Source organism: Rhipicephalus microplus, chromosome 8, assembly GCF_043290135.1.
Source record: "Rhipicephalus microplus isolate Deutch F79 chromosome 8, USDA_Rmic, whole genome shotgun sequence".
Lineage (NCBI taxonomy): Eukaryota > Metazoa > Arthropoda > Arachnida > Ixodida > Ixodidae > Rhipicephalus > Rhipicephalus microplus.
The window spans coordinates 18,672,357-18,695,714 of record NC_134707.1 but is presented as its reverse complement, the minus strand read 5'-3'; the positions used below and the strand labels follow the sequence as shown (position 1 = coordinate 18,695,714).

At 42.0% G+C, this 23,358-nt stretch overlaps 2 protein-coding genes across 4 annotated transcripts in view; one reads left to right on the top strand and one right to left on the bottom strand.

The window, feature by feature from the left end:
• IleRS-m (Isoleucyl-tRNA synthetase, mitochondrial) overlaps positions 1-14,968 on the top strand; it is a 20,254-nt gene extending 5,286 nt beyond the window's left edge. The window contains exons 8-24 of the mRNA XM_037416340.2: positions 855-945; positions 1,358-1,473; positions 3,368-3,543; positions 4,262-4,501; positions 5,436-5,590; positions 6,509-6,611; positions 6,926-7,019; positions 7,181-7,286; positions 7,755-7,857; positions 9,260-9,388; positions 10,656-10,787; positions 11,376-11,482; positions 11,634-11,782; positions 12,440-12,636; positions 13,719-13,851; positions 14,263-14,430; positions 14,848-14,968. Of these exons, the coding sequence (XP_037272237.2) occupies positions 855-945; positions 1,358-1,473; positions 3,368-3,543; positions 4,262-4,501; positions 5,436-5,590; positions 6,509-6,611; positions 6,926-7,019; positions 7,181-7,286; positions 7,755-7,857; positions 9,260-9,388; positions 10,656-10,787; positions 11,376-11,482; positions 11,634-11,782; positions 12,440-12,636; positions 13,719-13,851; positions 14,263-14,430; positions 14,848-14,885 (2,237 nt within the window). The 3' untranslated portion in view covers positions 14,886-14,968. The remainder of the gene's footprint in view (positions 1-854; positions 946-1,357; positions 1,474-3,367; positions 3,544-4,261; positions 4,502-5,435; positions 5,591-6,508; positions 6,612-6,925; positions 7,020-7,180; positions 7,287-7,754; positions 7,858-9,259; positions 9,389-10,655; positions 10,788-11,375; positions 11,483-11,633; positions 11,783-12,439; positions 12,637-13,718; positions 13,852-14,262; positions 14,431-14,847) is intronic.
• Positions 14,807-23,358, bottom strand: part of Rab3-GAP (Rab3 GTPase activating protein) — a 57,016-nt gene continuing 48,464 nt past the window's right edge. For all 3 annotated transcript variants that reach the window (XM_075871209.1, XM_037416338.2, XM_075871210.1), the window contains exon 33: positions 14,807-23,358. In XM_075871209.1, the coding sequence (XP_075727324.1) occupies positions 23,206-23,358 (153 nt within the window). In that variant the 3' untranslated portion in view covers positions 14,807-23,205.

The window sequence follows — 23,358 nt, the reverse complement described above, 5'->3', positions numbered from 1 at the left end:
TGTCAATGAGCATGCATTCTCGTCTAGTTAGCTTAATATAGCAGTTAGTCAATTGGTGAAACAATCAGTTATTTAGCCGAAAATCAGCAGTGGTCTGTCCAATGTGGCTGCACTTTCCAATGATGCTGATTATGTACATTTTGATTGATTGGTTGATTGATTGGTTGCTTAATCAATTTTCTCTCATTTCGTTTCTGATGCAAGGTTTGCAAATGAGTGGATCAATAAGCGGACAACAGTTTCAGTCTATAGAAATAATTTTGTTTTTAATTTTAAGCCATTTACAGTGCAAAAAATCTAAGCAGGGCTTTTGACTAATTATACTCTCAGTAAATAATATTGTACCAGTGGAGCATGCAGACAGTAGTACCAAATTTCATTACAGTAGTTTTAGCAAATTGGTATTGAGCAGTAATTTCAGCTTTATGCTTTATGATATGTACTGTGCTTGTGCCTTTTCCTTACTTTTGAAAACTGTGCCCGTGATAAAAAACTGTGCTTTGGTGGATGCTAATAAAAGCATAGGAACCCATAAAATTATGCATTCGTCATCCTTCAGGTCAGAGTCATAGCTTTAAAGAAGTTATTAAAGTTGCCGTTTTGAATCAGCTGCACTTTAATCCGTGTGAATTTGTAGGTCTTGAGTGAAAGCAACGATGAGTTGGTTTCGAGGGCACTTATGTGACGCTGATATGTAAGTATCAAATTGAGAAGCATATGCTTAATTGCAGCAAATTATACTCTTGGAGCACAGCGCCAATGTTTTCTTAATGTTTACTTTGGCTTTTACAATCAAGGTACTGTACTAGCCATGTGATGTATTTGTTGTTAATTTTGAGTGATACAAATCACAGCGAAGGACACCAAATTGTCAGCGCTGATCTGGACAACCACACCCTGGACCTTGCCAGCAAACCAGGCCATCTGCTTCTCACCAAATCACCAGTGAGTGGGCTTGCCTTCTTCCTAGTGTCGATTCCTCAATGTAACCTTGTCAATCACCTGAATTTTTTTTTTCATAAAATCTAAGAAATTGTACTTATTAAAAACAGTCAAGTTTTACAGCAAACAATTGCCATGCATGACTATCTGTGCATGGCTCTATACATATGAATTCACATACGTGAATAGACTTTCGGCATTGGCATACATGGCTATAGGCATATGTGTTTAGGTATGTCAATACACTGTTGGAATAGACGTAAGTGACCATCCGCATACGTGAATAGGCTATTGGAATGTACGTATGTGTGCGACGCAGTTGCTTCGGAGATATTTTAAGAACTGCTTGATTGAGTGTGTGCATGCCCTAAGACGTGCGAGCCTGTGAATGACTGCGATGTCCGAAAACTCGCAGGTACAGCATCGTTCGAACAAGCACCACTCGAAGACACTTAGTTGTGGCTTCTGACTTGATCGCTCATCTTCATCAAAAGCTCAGAGAAGAACTGCAGGTCATTGCATCTTTCTCAGGTACTTACAGCCTTTTGCTGCGGCCATGCTAGGCTCTGTTTAAAGTGTGTAAAATTTTTTTTTGTGTGTATATGGATAATCTGAACCTCACAAATGCCATTCCTTAGAATGCCCATCTGGTAAGTAATGTCTGGCCCTGCTGTGCCTAAAATGACACATATTACTGTACACCTGTAGTGCCATCTGCACTACAGGTGTACAGTAATTTTTTAATTAGTTAAATTTAGCGGTTGGTCATCTCTTCATAAAACGCAAGAAGCAATGCTTATCGACAGACGTTGTTGGGCATCTTTTTCATGGGCACAAAATATGCATATGTACATATATGTAATGATGCATAAGTTCTATAAATTTTCACAAACCATGCTAGGAGGACTTCGATCGTAATTGGTGCAAGGTGTCTTTGAGAGCAATGTTTCTTTGAGGAGCAGTAAAATGCTGAAATGCCCTAATTTTTGTGGGAATCATAAGATTCAAGGATTTGCAAAATGTTCCGCGACATACCCCAATTAAATTGCACTTAAGATAAACACTTGTTAATGTGTTGTTCACACAGCACTTAAAAACTGTCGCACCTGCTGCCCAATTCGTTCCTTCCTACCCTGTCATTGTTGACTTGTTTACCTGTACTGCTATTGATCTCTAATTCAGCCTGTCTCGATCATTAGAAACCAAATTATAACTTTATGCTGGTTGCCCCCAGTTTACATTTAGCGCACTCTTAGGGCAATGCTATTGGCAGAGAGAGTGACGGAAGCTTAAATTTGAATAAACTCGTAGAGTATCTCGTGCACTCACCTAAGACGACTCGAAGCTAGAAACCATCTTTTTTTTTCTTCTTAGCCGATGTGTAAGGGAGCAAGAAACACAAGCCATCGTTCCACGTGCCACTCCCAAGTGCAGTCTTCATTTTCTTCTCTTGAGGTCGTGTGCTCTCTATTTTCATTTGCTGCCCAAACGAGGCTGCTACAACAACATCATGTAGCATCATGTCACGGGATGCCATGCCAGAATTTTGTGATGGCATAATAACGCCGCAATTTTTTGCAATCTGTGATGTCGTATGGTGATGTCGTCATGCGATGATTTTGAGGGCCGAAGCTCCTTAAGCTGTGGGTCCTGCGTCCTCGATGGAAGAAGAAAAGGAAGAGGAAGAAGAAGAAGAGGAAGAAGAAGAAGAGGAAAAAGAAGAAGAGGAAGAAGAAGAAGAGGAGGAGGAAGAAGAAGAAGAAAAGGAGGAGGAAGAAGAAGAAGAAAAGGAAGAAGAATAAGAAGAAAAAGGAGGAGGAGGAGGTAGCCACCTCTCGTTTAGTCCTAGGAATGTCTGCTGGATGGTAGTACTTGTATATGATGAATATATGATGAAAAGATGCGAGATGACAGTACTTGCAGTTTTCACTAGATGGACAGACAGACAGACGCAAAGATGGAATGACAAAATGATGCGAGATGGCGGTACCACTAGATGGGCGGATGGACAGACATACAGACAGATGGACATACGGGTAGATGGACCGACGGATAGACAGACGGACGCACAGACGGGACATACGGATGCAGGGACGGACACTTCGACAGACACACAGACGAATGCATGAATAGAAGTATGGATGGACGCATAGACAGACGGATGCTACACCCCACTAATCATCATTCACACTGTGGATATGCTGCGACATTTTTTTGCACCACTCATCCCTGACGCCATTAGACGTCAAATTTTTCAATTGAAGAGGTGTCTAAGGTGTTTGCCTCAGAAAAAGCAATCATCCCTTCCGGTGCTTAAAACGAAGCTGACACATGCAGAATATTTGAAGTAAAGATCTCTCTGCTTTTTTTTTTTTCAAAGTGTAAAATTGTTTATAGCGACACAATTTTCATAATTTATTCGCAGGAAGTGACATACTGTCCAACTCATCTTACACACATCCTCTGTATCCGGACAAAGAACTGAGGTTTCTGCCGGCAGGCTTCGTAACGATGGACAAGGGCACAGGATTGGTCCATTCGGCTCCCAGCCATGGCTTTGAGGACTACCAGAATGCTCTGAAGCATGGCATAGCTATGGAGGTATCCTCACCCATTTCCCTGACTGATGCGCTCTCCTTATTGGAAGATTATTTTCAAGGACGAGATGATGTTTTTCTAACCCTTTGAGATGCTATGTACACAACAGCGTACACCACTCGTTTTTGCTGTTCGCATCAAGTAGAGGCTGTGAAAGAGCAAGATATATTGTTCTTTAATAAATTTAACCTCCTGCATAATAAATTTGTCTTCATTTAACTTCATTTTTATAATAAATTTGTCTTCATTGAACTTCATTTTGCAGTGTACTGACACATATGATCACTTTTCTGAAGGTAGTACCACATTTCACAAGTCGCTTGCTGCTGGCAAGGTGAAAAAAAAATTTTTGTGCTCAAAATGGACAAGAATAAAATGAATTTGTGCTATATTCCTTGCCTGAAATTTTTGCCAAAAATAAGTATCTATGACTTTAGGGTAAAGAGATATTTAATTACAACCTAATTAGGATTAGTTACCATAACATTCATAAATTAAAGAATTATCTCATTGCTCTTGTTGCAATAGAATACTGAGTGCCTTGAAGTCACGTTGTAGTGATATGACACAGATGGCTTTTTGTGGGTGGCATCTGAAAAGAAACTAACATTCAGTAATTTGTCAGAATAACGACTGAATAATGATTTTCCAGTAGCACAATTTTCATCTGTAATTGAGACTTTGTATGTTAGTTTTTTTTCTTTCTTTCAACACACTCCAGGACTGTCTAGTAGACGAGGAGGGACGTTTTGCGTCGAGCTGCAGACCAGAGTTGCGCGGTCTCCCGGTGCTCACCGAGGGGTCCGACGCCGTCACAAAGCTGCTGGCCAATCACGTGGTCCGGACCGGCAGCTACACCCACAGCTATCCCTATGACTGGCGCAGCAAACAGCCCGTCATTGTCAGGTCCTCTCGACAGTGGTTCATCAACCTCGACGACAACATGAGGCAGCGAGCATTGGTAATAGACACGCTATGAGCTGTATTCTCCTTTGCATCACTTTGAATTAGGCCTAACGTCATTAAGCATTGTGGCTTTGTGATGTACATTTCAGCTCATGTGTCAAACAGTTGTAAAAGATATCATTCAAATTTATTGCAATATGCTATAAATATACTAAAGTCCTGTTTAATTTCACATTAAATATATGAAATGCTATGCCATGATGTATCCCTAAAATGCCCTTTTTTCCTATGTGGGAATAGTAACTTCGTTTTTGGCACTGTTTCTATGTGAATAATGTCATACCAACTCGTCCAAGCAACCATTTTAGCTAATAGTATCTTGCTCCATTATTGTTAGTATTCATGTCAAATGAAGTTAAACTGTTCGAATTGAATTATGTTGTTCAATACTAGAATAAAGAACAAAAGCAGAGCTTCTGAGGATATGGACGATAGGTGTAGCAAGGATTTCATCAACACCCTGTAATGACGAATTCGCTTGAGTACACTTCACCGCATCGTACACTATTGTAATGCGGTGAAGAATGCTAATCGCGTAGTACAGTAAGCGTCGTGCGGTGAAGCATGCCACCTGTGGTGTTCCTTATCGGGAAGGGGACCGCCACAGCGGCTTTCACAACGTTAAGGCCGCCCCAGTCTGATGTAGATGTTCTGAAAAAAAGGTGTCGGTGAAAAGTAAGTATACTTTTATGCATTCGGAGTGGCCTTGGAGAAATAAGTTGGCGAATTCCCGTGTTTCACTATATTAAAAAAAATAAACGTTTCCAGGCATTGAAAATTCACAGATTGGTGATATGTTCCACCTCAAGTTCATATTACAAAGCGTTATAAAGCTCGCTTCAAAATTGTTGCATCTGGGTTTGGCAGTACTCTATTTGCTAAAAGATTGTTTTGCCTATTTAATGACATTTTTTTTCTCATTGCAACAGAATTGCCTCAAAAAAGTACAGATTTTACCGGAATCCGCGCGCACCATGTTTGAGAACCAATTGGCACAGCGACCCCACTGGTGCATTTCCAGGCAACGGTTCTGGGGCGTACCGATACCGGTGGTCTTTGAGGACGAAAGGCCACTCACCTCAAGGTGACTGCATGTTTTTGTTCACTGGAAAGTGTTGGTTTCCTAAATCTGAAGCCGAGATTTTGATGACAGATGCCTGGTTGTTAGTGACCGTGGCACAAGTGAAAGACAGGAACTCTGACTGCAGTAAAAACTAAAGGGCTGAAAAATAAAAAACAACAGTAGAAAACTGCTAAATAAGAAACTGAAGATGTATTCTTTTGCCTGTGAGAACCAGATTAGATGACATCATAACCTTCAGCAGTGACAGCGACGAGTTGTAAAAAATGCCTGTAGATCTAAAAAACAAAATGTGAAAGAAGGGTTGACGATAAATATGCAGAAGACAAAGATAATACTAGGCGGTCCGGCAAAAGACTGAGGATTTGTAATAAATGACTATACCCTGGAATCAGTGGAAGAGTATGTACACTCGAACATCGACATAACAAACCCGGATGTAGCGAAATATTGGTTATAGCAAAGTAAATTAAGAACACACTTGCAATAAATGTAGTGTGGGGAATATACTTTTATGACGTATTTCTAGATACAACGAACTAATTTTGTGTTATAATGCGGCTTGAGTGTATATCTAAGTCAAATGCTAATAGGGAAGCCTACTTTTGTTAAGTAAATTCAGCAAAAAATAAGGCATGCATAAGGTAGGCATTTCCAACTGATGATCAGCGACTTGACACTGTTGCTATAGCAGAAAGTGTGTAACGACTGTATTTTTCTTGCTTGTGGCACGATGGTAGTGCCCTATATTGTATCACAATCTGTCGTATGATATATTGTAGCTCGTGCATTTTAAGTTGATAAGATGATACCTCTGTCATGGGAGTCATGTGAAATCCTGTACGGTTTCAGTGCAATAGCAGAGTATACACTATGGCACTATGGGCCTGCGTTTGTCTGATTTTAAGTCTCAAATTACAGAGAATTTGTCAGACACGTCTGCAAGCTTATGAATGCAAGAGGACCGGATATCTGGTGGACGGCCACAGACAAGGAGCTTCTGCCGGATGAAGTCCGCAAACAGGTCAGGAGCAGCTGAATTACTTCCTGTTTGTTGCTGTACTGTTTTGGTGAATTGAAACATGAACAGGGTGTTGAGAGAGGAACGCCGGAAAGAAAGTGTTCGATTGAGGCACGTGACAACGCATGTCAAGTCCATGGCAAAAGGAGAATCATGGCACAAAGTTTTGTTTTGTAGCCTTTCTTATGCCGATGTGCTGCGGTAGCAAACCTGAGTTATAAAACGTGGCCGATTATTCTTATCATCTTGCCAAGTGCATTCGCTCTTGTAAGATTTTTACTGGAACTCAGTTTAACTATGGGTGTTTTTTGTGTCAGCTTGGAGTCTGCAAAGAAGCTGCATTGACACGAGGCCAGGACATTATGGACATCTGGCTCGACAGTGGGCTCAGCTGGAAGATGGTTCTTCCAGGCAAGTTCAACAAACAAAAAATTATTCAACCTATTTCAACTGTTAAAACAATATGGAAGCGTTGATGCCTCGCTATAGTCTCTGTAGTGTCGAACCTCAAATGTGACCAATTCATATACAAAATCTCAAGGCATAACGATGCTGTGGTGCTATTGTTTCAGAACCCTTCCAAGCAGATGTCTACCTGGAAGGTTTCGACCAAGTCCGTGGCTGGTTCCAGTCTTCGCTGCTCACGAGTGTAGCTCTTACAGGAAAAGCACCTTATAGGTAATCATACCTGTGATAGTTTATAGACATTCCAACCTCGATATAGTGAACCCAGATATAACGAAACATTGGTTATAATGAAGTAAATGAAGAACAATCTTGCAATAGCTATAATGTTGAGAATATCCCTTTATAACAAATTTTTGTATATAACAAACTTATTTTCGTGTAAGGTACAAGTTTGTTACCATAAGGTATGAGTGTAAATGTGCAAGTTTCGTTAGTTTTGCTGATTTTTGTTCAGTATTATTTCAACACTGAAGCAAATGACTGCTATCTGAATGCTAGCTTAGTCGCTGAAAAAATGAACTTTGGCAGTTCTCTAGGTCATCTCGTGGAAAGCGTTTTCATCAGAAACACTGCTGCGCTATGACAGCAGATTAAGTTTGCCTGTTATGCTGAGTGATTTTCATTCTACTTTTTCTGAGTGCTGCTTTTTTTCCAAATGGTTCTCGGGGGACTTCCCAGAAAATTGTACATGCATGGCTTCACTCTGGATGCTGAGGGTCGCAAGATGTCCAAGTCCCTGGGGAACGTCGTCGACCCCGAGACGATAACGAAGGGTGGAAAGGTGAGAGTTTGCTGTGGACCTGGCTCATAGATAACTTGAACTGTGACCACCTTGTAATACTTTCAGGCCTCGATATAACGAAATATCAGTTATAGGGAAGTAAAAGAAAAATAGTCTTGCGATACATATAGTGTTAGACATAAACCTTTATAACGAATTTTTGGATATAACAAACTTATTTTTGTGTAAGATGCAATTTTGTTATAGGTATAGGCTGTTATAGGTTTGATAGGTAGAGGTTTGTGTGTAGCTTGAACACTTCTGGTTCAGTTGATACAGGATGAGCTATTTAGCAAATGCATTGGCGACATACACAAGCACAAACATCTATGAAAACCAGACGAGCAAAGCGACTGTGCTAGCAAAGCTCATCGGTGACGCTAAAGGGACACTGAACGAAGATTGGGAAAACTTACAGAACTTTGAAATTCGACCCAGAAAATGCCACTATTCCGATAAAGGAAGTTAATTTCCCGTACTTTTGTACAGCTGGTTGTATTTTTGATGGATTGTCAGCGTCCGGTGCATGCTCGGGAGTGCGAGCCGTGACTAGACGTCACACTTACCGAGGAGCATGCAGGGTGCACGTGTTCTTGTCCTCCTCTTCTTTTTCTTTGCCTCTCCTTTCATCCCACTCTTTCCCGTCCACAAAAGTTGTTGCTGTTCGTACCGGTTTTGGGAACCAAAGTGGGTGTTGAAAGGGTCGAGCGACGACTGGCATTGGCCACTTCCCTGTTTTGGGTGTGCGTGTGTGTGGGCGCCTGTTTCGGGCGTGTGTCGCTAAGCATCAACTTCTGTAGTTCACGGCGCGGCCGCTAGACGCAGCAGTTTGTGAAAAATGGACCCAATTCATTATTTTGCCGTAGTTTCTGCCTGGAACGAAGGTTGTCTCTATCAATTTCATGGCCCAATCTGTCAATTTGGCTGCAAATATTGGCGGCAAAAATTCTGTTCGGTATCCCTTTAATGACAACATTATGGAAGAGACAATGCTCAGAATTACATGGGCACCTTCTCTTCTAAACGGCTTAGTTTTTTGTGGCTGTGTAGCTAAGAAAGTTAAAATCTTAAAGTTGAATGAGTGCCCCAATGTAACTTTCTGCAAGACAAAAAGAAAAACAAATTATGCAATTACGACACTGTACATATACCAAGTCCTTTGCAAATGCAAGAAGTAGAACAGTAATAAATTAAAAATTGATTACCAGAATAATATTAAACTAATGTAAACTTTTTATGTAAATAAAGATTCAATTCGAATTCATTTTTGTGAATGTAGCGCACTAGCCAACCAAGCTTCAGTACATGTAGAGGTAATTATTTATGAAATCAACTGGATAGGTGAAATACTTATTGTTTTCCACTTACATTGAGGGCTGTCGTTTTCATTGCCCGTTTTCAGGATCTCAAAAAGGACCCTGCCTTTGGTGTTGACGTCCTTCGGTGGTGGGTTGCCGCTCACACGAGCAACCACGAAAACGTTCCCGTCGCCAAGCACGTCCTAGCAGAGTGCCAAGAAAACGTCGCCAAGGTATGAATCAAAACACCAGAAATTGTGCTACTTGTCTGGCACACCATGTTTTCACTTTCCTGCCCTTTCTTTTTTCTGCGACGAGAGGTAAAAAGACACCTTGAAATCATTGCGAAGCACTCTGTTACGGATGTCAAAGTGAAAGCGAACGCTTCCATTAAATGAAGCTTCGATAGTATTGTACATAAACCATGAAAAAAGGAAGATAGAAGCTTGCAATGAAAAGTTTTATAAAGAGGCGTTGTGTGCTCAAAATGTCAGCTGAAGCACACAACCCACGTTAACAGATTTTTTTCATTACTATAGCGCAGAGCACACAAGGGAAGTATGTCTGCTAGCTCTCTCTTATGCAGAAGTTTGATGAACAGCTTGCTTTTTGTCATTGCTTCATAGGGTTAGTACATTATCAGCCATTTAGAACAATTGAAGGTGCAAAAAGCTAATGGCGTTGCGAGTTACTTCAAGCGTCGCACACACAAAATAAAAGAATAACGCAAATGTTAACCATCAGGCGAAAAGTCACACTGTGGTGGAAAAGGAATGTATAAAATTGTCTGTGCCGCTTCAAAAGGAGGCAGTGGTGAAAATAGTTGTCTGGACATTCAGAAAATACAGTTCAACAACAGAACCAGCACAATGAAGTACTGGTTTTAACTAACCCAACAAAACTTGTTCTTGCCATTAAAATGGTGTCACAGGTATAAGCTTATCGGGATTTATTGATTATAACAATGCTATTTTCATGCCAGAAGGACACTATCATTACGAGATTCGTCTTTACAACAGCTTACGTGTGGCAATCGCAGAGCAAGATAGTTGAGGGAAAATGATGCATGTCCTACTGTATCATGTGCCGAGCATAAACGTTCGTCCACAGGTCAAACAGCACCTGTTCTTTCACTGAATGGCAGAGGTTGTAAAGCAGACTCCTCCGTAATTTTCAGACAGCACAGTTTTGCTCACGCCTGTGAGTTAAGAAATTCACCTTGTCGTTAAGACTTAGCATGCCATTAATGGCGGCAGCGCACGCCCAAGTCTACCCGTGATGATTCTGTATAAAGGAAGGTCTTCATGCATAGATTGTTATTTCTTGCAAAGTGTCTGTGCATTTCTCAGAACAACGAATTGGTTTCTGCTTTTACTAAGGCATTTGCATCTTCTTTTCTGCTATTTTATGAACTTCCAGTAACGTACTGTGGCCAGTACGCTTATGCTATGGTAGTGGACATTCACCCCCATTTACTTATGCATCTTTTCGCATCGACAGATAAGGGGCACTCTGAGGTTCTGCCTGGGTGCCCTATCCGACTTTGATCACACGCATCACGTCTTGGGGTACCGAGAAATGCTCCCGTTGGACCGGTTCGTGCTCCACCTCCTACACGGATTTCACGCTCGTGTAAGGCTTTGCATGCTTTGCTCGTTTTGCGACTTCCGTTTTCTCCCAGTTACGGCTACATAACGAAATTGAAATGCCTGAAACGATGTCTTGTTTGTGCCCTCTATGCTTGGTCTCTCGGGTGGTGCATTTGTCGCAACTTGTGAAATGCTGATCCGTAAGAAGCGAAGCATCAATATAGCGACTCCCTTATTTTGTATTAAATTAGTGTTTAATGACGTTTCCTGTCTCAGTCACTACCCGCTGTACTGTTCTCGAGCTGCACCCAAACTTGCGCGATGTTAATGTTGTTTTATGTTAAGTAAACTCCCACCACAAATGCTTCAATCTGTTTCTTCATCCAAGAAAATTCAACGATGATGTTGACATATTTAACTCCCATGTGGAAAGCATAGCACATAATACTGCCATTCTCATTTTATTTGTGTGTTAAATAGTACTATTTTACAATCCAAAGCGAAGACAGGTACATTTTATTCCGGTCAAGAGTGAACCATGGTGTCTATACGCGAGTGACCTTGCACGTTACTGCTCCAAAGAGAGCGCATGTAATTCACGGCACAAACTTTGCTGTGTCTTCTTTTGAAGGTCGCATCACTCTATGATGAAATGAGGTACCACCATGCCTGTTCCGCAGTGCTGAACTTTGTCGTGAACGAAACATCGTCTTTCTACTTCCAAGCTTTAAAGGACAGGTAAGCGTCACTTGACATTAAGAAAACGTCAAAATGGTCGAGTGGCGTGATGACCTTGGCCGTGCACGATCTTTTACCTCTCCACCGTGCATGAGAGACGCAACCGTAATTCCTACTCCGACTTTCTGTGGCTGCCATTCTGCATGAACAGGCTTTACTGCGATGCGGAGGATTCCACGAGTCGTAGGTCCTGCCAGACAGCTTTGAGTCACGTCCTTGACGTGCTGGTGAATGTTACCGCTCCGGTCGTTCCGCACCTCGCGGAAGAAATCTTCTACCACCATGGAGACCCTGGCAAATGCAAGTCCTCATAACATTTCATACATTCAAGGTGCCTATGCTCCGTTTCATACATCAGGTGCAGTGCTGTGGAAGCTAGCAAGACTTCTTGAATTAGACACATTGGAGCAAAGAAATAGTTTAATGAGTTTACCTACTGTAATTTACTTCTTTTTTTTTTTGTTCTTAGGCTGAGTATTAAATGAATATGCTTTGCACCTTGGAAATAGCAAAACCTGATTATTTATACAGCTGTCAATGCCTTATTCTCGATTGCGTAGTGTCTTGCACTGTGGCCTCCTTGACTTGTGCATTTAAAAATAAATTTTTTCCTTATTTTCACTTCATATGTTACCTGCTTTAAAATTGTTTACTTGTATTTGTATTGCTTGAGCTAATTTACTATTCCCCTGCAGTCCCAGCATAGGGCAGCAGAGCAGTGTCTGTAAATATTTGAAACAAATAAACGGCTTCATTTGTTGTTACTGTTCAGAACATTGCAACTGGCCGAGCAAATGGTTTTGTCATTTATATTGTGAAATTCAGCATCACCTTCTGCCTCATCTCTCGCTTTCTACACTAGCTTTGGCTGTAGTAGCTTATCTAAAACGTTGAGGCATCTGTGTGAAAGTATACAATTTTCCTCTTCCTGCTTATTTTTGCCTCCCTTCCGAGCAGACGACACTGGCGTTTTCCGGCGTGCGTGGCAACCACCTCCACACGACTGGGAAAGGCCGGAGTTTGCCCAGCTAGAGAAGCCGCTCGCGAGGCTGAGGGAAGCCGTGAACAAAGCCGCCGCCAAGTCCCGGCCATTGTTGCACGACGTCACGATCATCTCTACCAGTGGGGACAGCCGCTTTGGCTGCTGCCTCAGAGTGAGTTCTCTCTCAAGTCCTGCAGTTATAGTGAACTAGAGTTTTAGTGTGCTTGTACTGCTGTGATAATCGTCTATAATCCCACATTTTTGATGCAGGCGGAAATGCTCGATGCTTGTGTACATGCACACTACTCATAGATTCAAATGCGACATAAAGTTTTTTTTTTAGCGTGATGACCGGTGTGCACACTTGCTCGAGCTAACCACGTCATGTTGCGATGAAGCTTGTTTCTGAAGTCAACCTTGGCTCTAATATACGCGTTCGAGTTGTGAAATCTCGCTGATATGACCCAAAGTGAAGATGGCAGTAACAAAAGTATGTGCATAACTTAACCCTAAATTGTCCTGTTTCAGTGCATGAGTACTTTACTCAGATTAAGGCACACATCAAAGAAATCCAGGTGGTCGAGTCTTCAGAGGCCATCCACTAGGGTGTCTCATAATCTTTTCGTGGTTTTGAGACGTTAAACCTCAACAATAATTAATATCGGATTATCAGACTATAACCAACTTATTTGAACACTGGAATTTTTTACTCGGAGATGTATGTGCATCACTATTGCATGACTTCCATATATATCATGCATCGATGCATGATACCCACTTTTGCAGCAGCCCTAGTGCGGTTGCAGTAAACAAACGAGTTATTAGGTCAAACCCTTTTATAAGAGAAACTCATATAAGAGACACCAGTATTTCTATGGTAAAATACAGGGTTATAAGAAAATAGATACGAGGTTCCCTGCTTATAAGAGATATCTAGAATAAAAGACCAGAATTGCTGCATAGAGCATGCTTCTTATAATGGGGTTCAACTGTACCTTTGTTCAGAAAATTACATACATAGATGCTTAACACCAGCACTGAACGTTTCTGCCTGTTGAAGTAAATGCTTCCTCCGTGCCTCAACAGTGCTTCTGCAGTTGTTGTCACAAACTTCACAGCCGGAAGTGACTGATGTCGGGTGCACTGTACTTTATCTCTCCAATGCTGTTCGCCTAAAATAGTGAAAGCACAGTTGTTCGGAAAACAAACAAACAAAAAAATCCACGAGTTTACCACACTGCTTGTTCACTGCAGCTTCTTCAGCCAGAAGACTCGTCCATTCACTCCGGGCTCACCGATGTGCTGCAAGTGGCTTCGGTCACTTTCGAACAAGCCGATGACTTGATGGTGCAAGCGGGTTCCGACAGGGCTGTGATCTTAGAAACAGGTTAGCCTATCGACAACCATTGCTTATTGACAGTTTCATATCCATATGCTGGTGTTGCAGTTGTCTGTGGTCATTCAAGTTACTAAAGCACACTCCACGAAGCATTATTTTGAAGAGCAGAGCTTTCCTAAGTGAGAAGATGTGGACATCAGACAAACCTTGAACCTTATCATGAAAATGAATACTAACTAGTCATCACTAGTGATTCAGTAGTATTTGAGTACTGACACACCTGTGATTGACTTGTCAATCACTAGTGATCACTTTCAGAGATACAACTATTTTGCAAGACCCAATGCAACTCGGCACCTTACAGGAACATGTGACACATGGCATTCTTGGTACTGTTTGGCTGCCATGTTTGTAACCATCACTACAATGTGACGTTATCTATTTTGTTACTTTTCACAGAGGATGAAAAGGTGCTGATCGCGCTTGAACCCACAAAGATGGCCGCCTGCGAGCGGTGTCGACGCAACATCTCCAGTGAGCAAGGCCGCCTGTGCAAGAGGTGCGAGGACGTTTACCAGCGTTTGCACTTCAAGTGGGATGCCCTCAAAGGCAATGCCAATGCAGAAGGTAAGCACACTTTGTTCATAAAAATGGCAGTTCGAAAAATGTGCATTGCTATAATGGGCACTATATACTGAAAACAAGCATTACTGTCACTTAACAGGGACGTTGGTAAAAATGAATTAGTAATTTGGCACAAACTGTTGCACCAGCGATAGCACAAACTGTAGCACCAGCTTCAACATCTCACTCAGTGAGAAGACGTTGGATCTAGTGCTGTAAGAGAACTGGAATACAGAAAGCTATTTTACAGAACAGATTAAATCACAAACTTGCAGACTTTTTTTCTTGCCAATAATGCATGACTAAACCAAAGGTGAATGTATTAAAAGCACCTTTGACTTGGTTGTAATAAAGTTTGATTGTGATTGATGTGTATGTATAAATTCAAAAACCACTTTGTACATTTATTTTTCTTTACAGAACAAGAAGACAAAATCCAGACCAAGTCACGGACATAGACAAAGAAATGGCCCTAGGCTTTTGTAATTACAAACAAACTCTGTGTGCGTGCAAGAGAATAAAAATTGTTTCCCTTCCAAAATAGTTGTGCATTCTGAGCAAAAAAAAAAAGTCAGCTCACTTTAGCTGTGTGTACGCTTTACCATAAATAATTCTGCTTTTGCAAATGAATTCCTGAAAATTAAAATCAATGTACAGTGTAAAGAGACACTAAATGCTAAGTCAATATTATGGCCATCAAATGCTGTACAGTTTTTGTTAAAAGTTTATAAAGCCACTGTGGAACTCCAGACGCTCCAAACATGAGGCTAACAAGGTCAAAGCACTAGACTCTAAAATGTTCTCTAAACTTTTGACAAAGACTGCTCATCTTCAAAACAACCTTCTATACACAATGTGATAGACTAGACACTAGTCTGTTCCTACAGAGTTTTTTTTTTTAGATGGCACCTGTCGAGAAGAACAATGCGTGAATGACTTAAAACATGCTCTCTTGCAAAGCATGAAACATACATTAGTGCTATGTATAAACTTGCTGCTGACACAAAAATAACAATCCAAAAGCTGTGCAGAATTTTCAAATGAGAAACCACAAGCTGACAATCAGTTTCAACAACACCAAGTGCGAACGTAGTGCAATATATCTTTGTAGACAAATTGAAAGAAGGTTCAGCAGCACCCTTAGAGGGTGAAAATAATGTGGAAAAAAAACAGACACCCCGCTACCATTATGAGTTCTTTTGGCATTGGCAATGCAAACTTATCAATTCGAACTACAAGGAGACAGAAATTTGGTAGAACTGAATGTAGTTTCCCTGTGCAGTACTGCATGTGTAGATGTTTACACATGCACAGGTATTCATCACTTATTAATTAGCAGCTTGAACAGAGGCGGGGTTCCATGCCCTGACCCTCACTCTTCGAGTTACAGCGATGGCGTCAACATGTATGGTAGATGCCACCAGTGACCGGTACACATACTGCTCGGAGGGTGCACATGGTCTGCACATACTGCTCGAGTCGCATGCACAGGTATGCGACCTGAGCAGTGTGTACAGACCATGTCTGCAAGATGTGGAGTACTGCATGTATTGACTGGGGCACTTGCACGGGTATGCAGCCCGAGCAGCGTGTGCACACCAGGTCTGCAACATGTGTGGTACTGCATGTGTAGACCTGAGCACATGCACAGGTATGCAGCACGAGCAGTCTGTGCAGACCAGGTCTGCCACATGCACGGAACTGCATGTGTAGACATGAGCACATACACAGGTATGCAGCCCAAGCAGTGAGTGCAGACCAGGCCTGCAACATTTGCGGTACTGCATGTGTTGACTGGGGCACTTGCACGGGTATGCAGCCCGAGCAGCGTGTGCACACCAGGTCTGCAACATGTGTGGTACTGCATGTGTAGACCTGAGCACATGCACAGGTATGCAGCACGAGCAGTCTGTGCAGACCAGGTCTGCCACATGCACGGAACTGCATGTGTAGACATGAGCACATACACAGGTATGCAGCCCAAGCAGTGAGTGCAGACTAGGCCTGCAACATTTGCGGTACTGCATGTGTAGACCCGAGCACATGCACAGGTATGCAGCCCGAGCAGTCTGTGCAGACCAGGCCTGCCACATGCACGGAACTGCATGTGTAGACATGAGCACATACACAGGTATGCAGCCCAAGCAGTGAGTGCAGACCAGGCCTGCAACATTTGCGGTACTGCATGTGTAGACCCGAGCACATGCACAGGTATACTGCCTGAGCAATCTGTGCAGACCAGATCTGCCACATGCACCGAACTGCATGTGTAGACCCGAGTACATGCACAGGTATGCAGCCCGAGCAGTGTGTGCAGACCAGGTCTGCAACATGTGTGCTACTGCATGGATAGACCTTAGCACAAACACAGGTATGCAGCCTGAGCAGTGTGTGCAGACCATGTCTCCAAAATGTACGGTACTGCATGTGTAGACCTGAACGCATGCACAGGTATGCAGCCCGAGCAATGTGAGCAGACCCATGCACATGCAGAGGCCTGCAATTTGTGCAGTAGTGCATGTTAATATAAGCCTAATTACATATTTGTGAATGCAGAAAAAAAAACAGACACCCTGTTACTTCATTAAAAGTGCTTCTGACCTTGCCATTATGGGTAAATTGCAAGCTAAAATAAAGCCTATAATTGTTTGCAACCTTGAGAATATTTATAAGCTTCACCCACAGTCACCGCCACACCACGCAAGAAAAATGTGTATGTTCATATCAAATAGTAAACAACTAAGAGTGCTGTGTAGGCTACTATAGGCGAGTGCTAAGACGTTCCAACAAATGATAAACTTTTCCACACTTCTCCACAAGTTGATGAAATTACATTCATGCATTTCTGCGAACTCAAGCACTTCTGCATGCCTGGATGCTCGAACTTTTGCCAAATGAATACTTACTTGTGCCACTGTTCCTAAACAGAAATCTCGAATATCCTGAATTTTGGCAGAGATTCTGAAATCCATACTCAGTTAAAAATAATATTTCAGTCAGAAAAAAACAAATACGCATACCTTGTTGCATGAGCATGCAAAAACTCTTTTACATAGTCTTTCATGCAGATTAAAGACCTATAATGAAGAGGTACTGCCTCGCAGACACGTGGCACCAACTATTTATTTTAGTGTTTTTCTTATGAATGCACTGCTGAAAGGGCGATGCTAGCTTTCAAAAGAGAATCAGCCAAAATGAAATTGAGAGTTTCAGCATATGAAGTCTCGGTGTTCCTCCTCGACCACTCGAGTTGTTGCTTTTTGTGTGACCTCGGACAACGCCTCCTCTATTTTAACAATGCCAGCCATATGCGACCGATCAGCCATTCACTGCCTGCTCCTCTAGCCCTTTTCTGCTCTCGCCCATAGCCTAGCCTTCGCGTTTGTTTTGCTGTCATGGGGTAGAGAACCCCCTCATGCAGTGCCTCACAGCTAAAATCATGTGAAGTACTTTTTTCTTTAGTTATGTACAGATCCGTGTGGCGGCGTCTTGCATTCTTGTGTTCAGCATATTGGCGATTCATCTGGCTCTGTAAAAAATATGGCGTTTTGAAGTAGTGTGTCGGTGTTCGTGGCGCTATGCGGAGAACCAATGGGGAAGCGTCACTGCAATGCTACCGCATGCGCTGCGCTCTCAAGCGGTGGTGGCATCACTTCTAGCCAGAAAGGAGGAGCACGAAGGAAGAAATATGACAGACGTATGATATTGGAGTGGGAAACACATCTATTGCATCTCCAGGGCAGAACGCTCAGACGCACGTGTGATGCAAGCAGCGTGATCCATCATGTAGCGTCGCATCACGACCACTCCCTGAAATAAGGGACCGACGGCTCGCGTTGAGAAGTGTGTGTTTGCACTGGCCTCAAAAAAAATTAGGGAGGCATATCCAGAGCTATTTGGTCATTGGCATCACCATACATGTAACGGCGCTACGCTTCTTGCACTCATGCATGCGACGCACTAAACGTCGTCATGTGGTATTTCCTACCCGTTTGACCTGTTTACGATTGTACAAGAGAAGATAAGCTTTAAAGGGTTAATAACTCTTTTTATGACATGATAAATTTATTTTTACAATGAGTATAAGTGACAGAACAAGAAACATTTGCCTATTTCTTTCATCAATTCATAATCACTGGTGCGCACTTGTTTTCAGGCTACTCTTTTACGGCAAGAAAATTAATAGATGACCTCTGTTTTTAGAAAAGACCACTTCTGAAACATGAATATCACTTTGTTATGTGTCTGCATGCAAAACTCTTTTTCGAAAAAGGTGTTCTTTCTTAAAGTGCTTCCAAGTGCTCGTGTGACAGTGGTATTACTTTTCAATGTGCTAACATATTTGCAGCAAGACACTCCTCGTGCTTCTAATGAGCACTCGTTGGTACAACTTTCAAATGAAGATGACCGCTGAACTGCTATTTTATGGGTGAAGCTTATAGCAACTGCAAAGTAAAACAGAAAATTAATTCAAATCGAACCATCAGTAGATATCGAGTTGCACTTTCCCTGTATTTTCCTGTTCAAAAGCTTTCAACTTTGCAAAGACCAGCTGTACAGTGTGAATTATCGATCAATTCAGGTGAAGAGATTTTAATGTTGTAAAACCCACATGTTCACCAAATCAATGTATATTTCCTTCAGTAGCTATTCGCACTTAAACTTCCACACTCTGTTTCGGCTCTTAAAGACAGCCAAAAAAAATTGTTTCATGCGCACGACAAAACTTCGTGTTTGGACGTTATGACATCGCGCTATGACTCGTTACAATCTCTGTTCCCTGTTTTGCAAGCAGACCAAAGCTAGGCATGGGAGAGACTAGGAGGGTACATATCACTGGTTCTGAAAAAATCATGCCGACGAGCAGTGACTTAGCACATAAGCCATGATACGACTATCGTGGCACCCTGGCATGTAAAATGAAGCTTCGTTGCCGTCAACACGAGCATTGTCAAAAGCACTTATCGACCCGAAGGTGTATGTACATATGCCACATCATGCATTGAAGTAGGCTAGTGCAAGTTCTTAGATGACAACACATTGGTCGAGGCAGCTGACTATAAACGAGCGCCACGACAAGATAAGTCGTAACTAAGGCAGGACTAAAATGTAGCAGCCACTTGTAAGGTGGTAACAGTGATAACAAAAAAAGATATGATCTTGATCTGATAACAAAGGCTATCGAGGATTCTCAGATGCTGTTTGAAAAAAAAAAAGAAAAAGAGATACGGATCAGCGCACGTGAGCTATGGCCTTTAGCTTCATTTTGACGTACAGGCCGCTTGAAATGAGGAGAAGTCGAACTAGGAATGTCGCTGAAGCCAACTTTTTGACAAGGGTACTTCTCTTCGTCAGGGTAGCGACTGCTTTTAGGTGATTCACATTTTGAAGCAACACTCGTTAACTGAAACACTATAGGCGACAAATTTATACATTTTATAGAATAAGATGTAAGCTTTTATACAGTTGAACCTAGACCCATTGAACCCGGTAATGTGTTGAATAGCTGGGCATATAGAAGAGATGAAGACACCTCCTAGAAAATTTCGTCCAAAAGTCAAGCACTCTGATACGTTCATTCATTTGTGACAAGTGCTGGTGCGCCTTCCACTGTATTTCCTAATAAGACTATGGTTCTTTATTAGTGGAAGTGTTAAACATTGATATAACAAAACAAAGGCCAAAAGTATTGTAGCTTGCACAAAGGATGCGCAAAGCTTGACACGACAAAGCCGGATGGTTCTGAAGACTAATCTGATTGCTTCTAGTTTTCTTTCGCACAACCCAAGGCATAAAAGACTTGGGTTGTGCCAACACCCAGAATAAAATCGTGTATAGAACGTCTGCGATTCACTCTTCCTTCCCTCCTAAATTCGTACGCACATAACAGTTCTGATCTCTTCAGTTCGTCAAGCAGTGCTTAGCATGTTATGTACATTACCATGTAGATATTTTTCGCAGCCATACTTGTGTGCATCAAATGTGAACATTATCTATACTATACTGTATAGCCTATTTTGTTTGTTTTTATTTACTGATTATTCTATATTTGTCATTACACTATGCCGATACTGATATTTAACAAGCCTTGCCGTGAAGGCCAAGGAAAAGTGTGCTGTGGCTTTGTCAAGCTGTTTCTGACTGCTTTCTCTGTGCCTCCACTCTCCGTACCACTGTAAGGCAGAAAATAAAGAATTTTAATTTGTTTCTTGCCCTTAGCTGGGTGATGAGAGTGGTTTCCAGATTGCTTCTAGGTCGTTGCTAACTTTTAGCTAAGTGATTCTTGGTTATTTCAATGTTGATCTTCAACTCTGAGAGGTTCGAGATAAACCAGAGGAAGTCTTAGACCCCGCACTGAAACTAAGTGTGATTACGTCTCGTAGATCTACAAGCATGTTGTCTCTGGTGTAGGCCTTCTATCGATTAAGAGTCCTCCATCGCCTTTCCCGTTCCCTAGTGTAGGGCTAACTCGTCTTCTTTCTTTTTAGCAGATCAGTGAGGAGTAGGGGCATTTACCCGATTTCTGTGGCACATACCCAATTGGTATTTGCCACACCCTTACCCGACACCCAACAGGATGCCCTCACCCGGTAGGATCTTAATCGATAGCTCACACATGGCAGGCCACACGGCATTGGATGCACAAATTACGGCTGCCTTAAAGGGGTCACGGCATAAAATTTTCGGTCATAATTCACCTTGTGCGGGTTAATCGTTGTGCATTCACAAATAAGCTGGCAAAATTTCATCGCAATTGGTTGAGCACCTAATTTATAATCGAATATTTTCGTAAACACTGAGAGCCACTCTCGTGTTTTTTGGCCTGTTTGGCCAAACAGACCAGACAGAAAGTTCCACACTCCCTCTAAAGGCAACAGGTGGCACTGAATGACGCTCACATGTTTAAACGCACATACGTACCCCATAAAGTGGACAGGGGGATGACCGGCACTGTAGCTCAGTGGCTCAATGGGTTGTGTTATTCGGAGGTCGCAGGTTGCGCCGATTGAGAGTTATATTTTCGCCCACTTTTCTTTCCTCACATTCATATTACAAGTACTTCTAATAACAACCCCGTATAGTTTCCCTGGTATTATTGTCTGTTAGTTCTCATTATTATTGTGTCTAGCAAAGAAAATGAGCCCTTAAATTTACACTTTCATTTACTAGAAAATGCATAGACACGCAACTCTGAAGGTCCTAGTGCGTTTTACTGTGCGCTCAAAACGAGACGCTATGCACGAAAAAGCCCTTTGTCGGCGATACGATGCTGCCGCTTGGCAGGACGAAAATGGTACAAGAACAGCATCATGGGTGGCTGCGGATGGGACCAGGACTCATGTAGCATGGCCGGCAGAAGACTATAGTCTTTCGACGACATTTGCAGCGAAGCGAGCTGATACGCGGCCAATTTTTTTAATTTTAAAAGCTTGTTACACTAGCTTACATGCTCCAAGTGTAATAAACTTTAAAACCTAGTGAGCTTTACTGGTTATAACTTGCATTATACTGAAGGTCAAATACCGTTACTGTTCAACATTGCTTCCACTTCCTTTAAACCAAAAAAAAAATAACATTTTCACATGCCTTGTTTCAATTTTAAAAAAAATTGTGCTGGTTAGTTGGATCATGACAAATATGCTATTTTTTTCTTTATAATATGTAATGCATGCTATTTCAGTTCGATTTGAAATTATTCATACCAAATCGCTATTCCCTTCGATTTTGCTACAAACCTAAAATTCACTATTTGCACAAGCCCACACCAAACATAAAAAATGTGCCTAATGTACTGCATTTATTTGCTGAAATGCTCATTTTAACCATGGCTATCATCACCATTACGTCTGGACGTAATGCTACGGTCTCACACACGCAAAAAATAAGTCACAACTTTCAATATCCCTTCAGTACGAATGTGCCTCTCATAATAAAATACTGAAGTCGCTTTTTTCGTCACAGAAAATCCTTGAAGCCATGATAACGAACCGTTCGGTAGATGCTGTGAGACAAGACATTAAATCTGAAGAAAGTTGCAAGGCAAGGTGGAGAAATGAGCACACATAAATCTCATATTAGAGATGGCTTGTACAAAAGAGCTCTTATTGATAATTGCTTAATATGCTTCAGAGCGGTAAGAACATCTATGCACTGAAGCGTACAACATACAGCATTTTTACATCTAATTGGATTACCAACACAAAGACCTAGCTAGAAATTTCCTTCGAGTTCGCAGTATCATAGTTCAGCTGTACAAAACTTTAAGAGGTGCATTTATGTGTGCTGAAAGTAACACAGGATTTAACAAACACGCATTGCTTTCAGACAGCCGTTGTCAAAGCAGACAACTTAATCAGTGATGCACGTTGAGGGCAAAGCTGTCGAAAATAATGCTGAATAAGTCACCTATCAGGAATCCACCTTCCGGAATTTCAGTCATCAAAAGCGCCGTGCGTGAGCTTTCAGGTCAGTCAGCCATCACTGCGTTGAGTCACAGTGCCGCAACTCAACCTCAGTTTCGTCAAGGAACCATCTGAATGTTGAGACACGTGCATTTGTTTTCACGTCAATCAGCCATCACTGCATGGAGTCACAGCGCTGCGACTCGACCTCAGTTTCGTAGAGGAAGCATTTGAACATTGAGCCGTTCACACTGAGTTGAGTCACAATGCTGGGACTCAACTTCAATTTCGCAGAGGAACCATCTGAACGGTGAGGCGGCCACAAAAGTGTGAACCCATATCACAAATGTTGTTCCTAGGCATCCTCGGACAGAGGCTAGGATGGTTCGGGCAGGGATTCCAAGACATCTAACAGGGACAACGCCAGTCGGTGCTCGGAGTGGTCTTCGGGAAGCATGCTGACAATGTTCTGAAGGAGGTTCACTGTTTGCACCATTGGCGGATTGCAGCAACGCAGATTGCTTGGGTC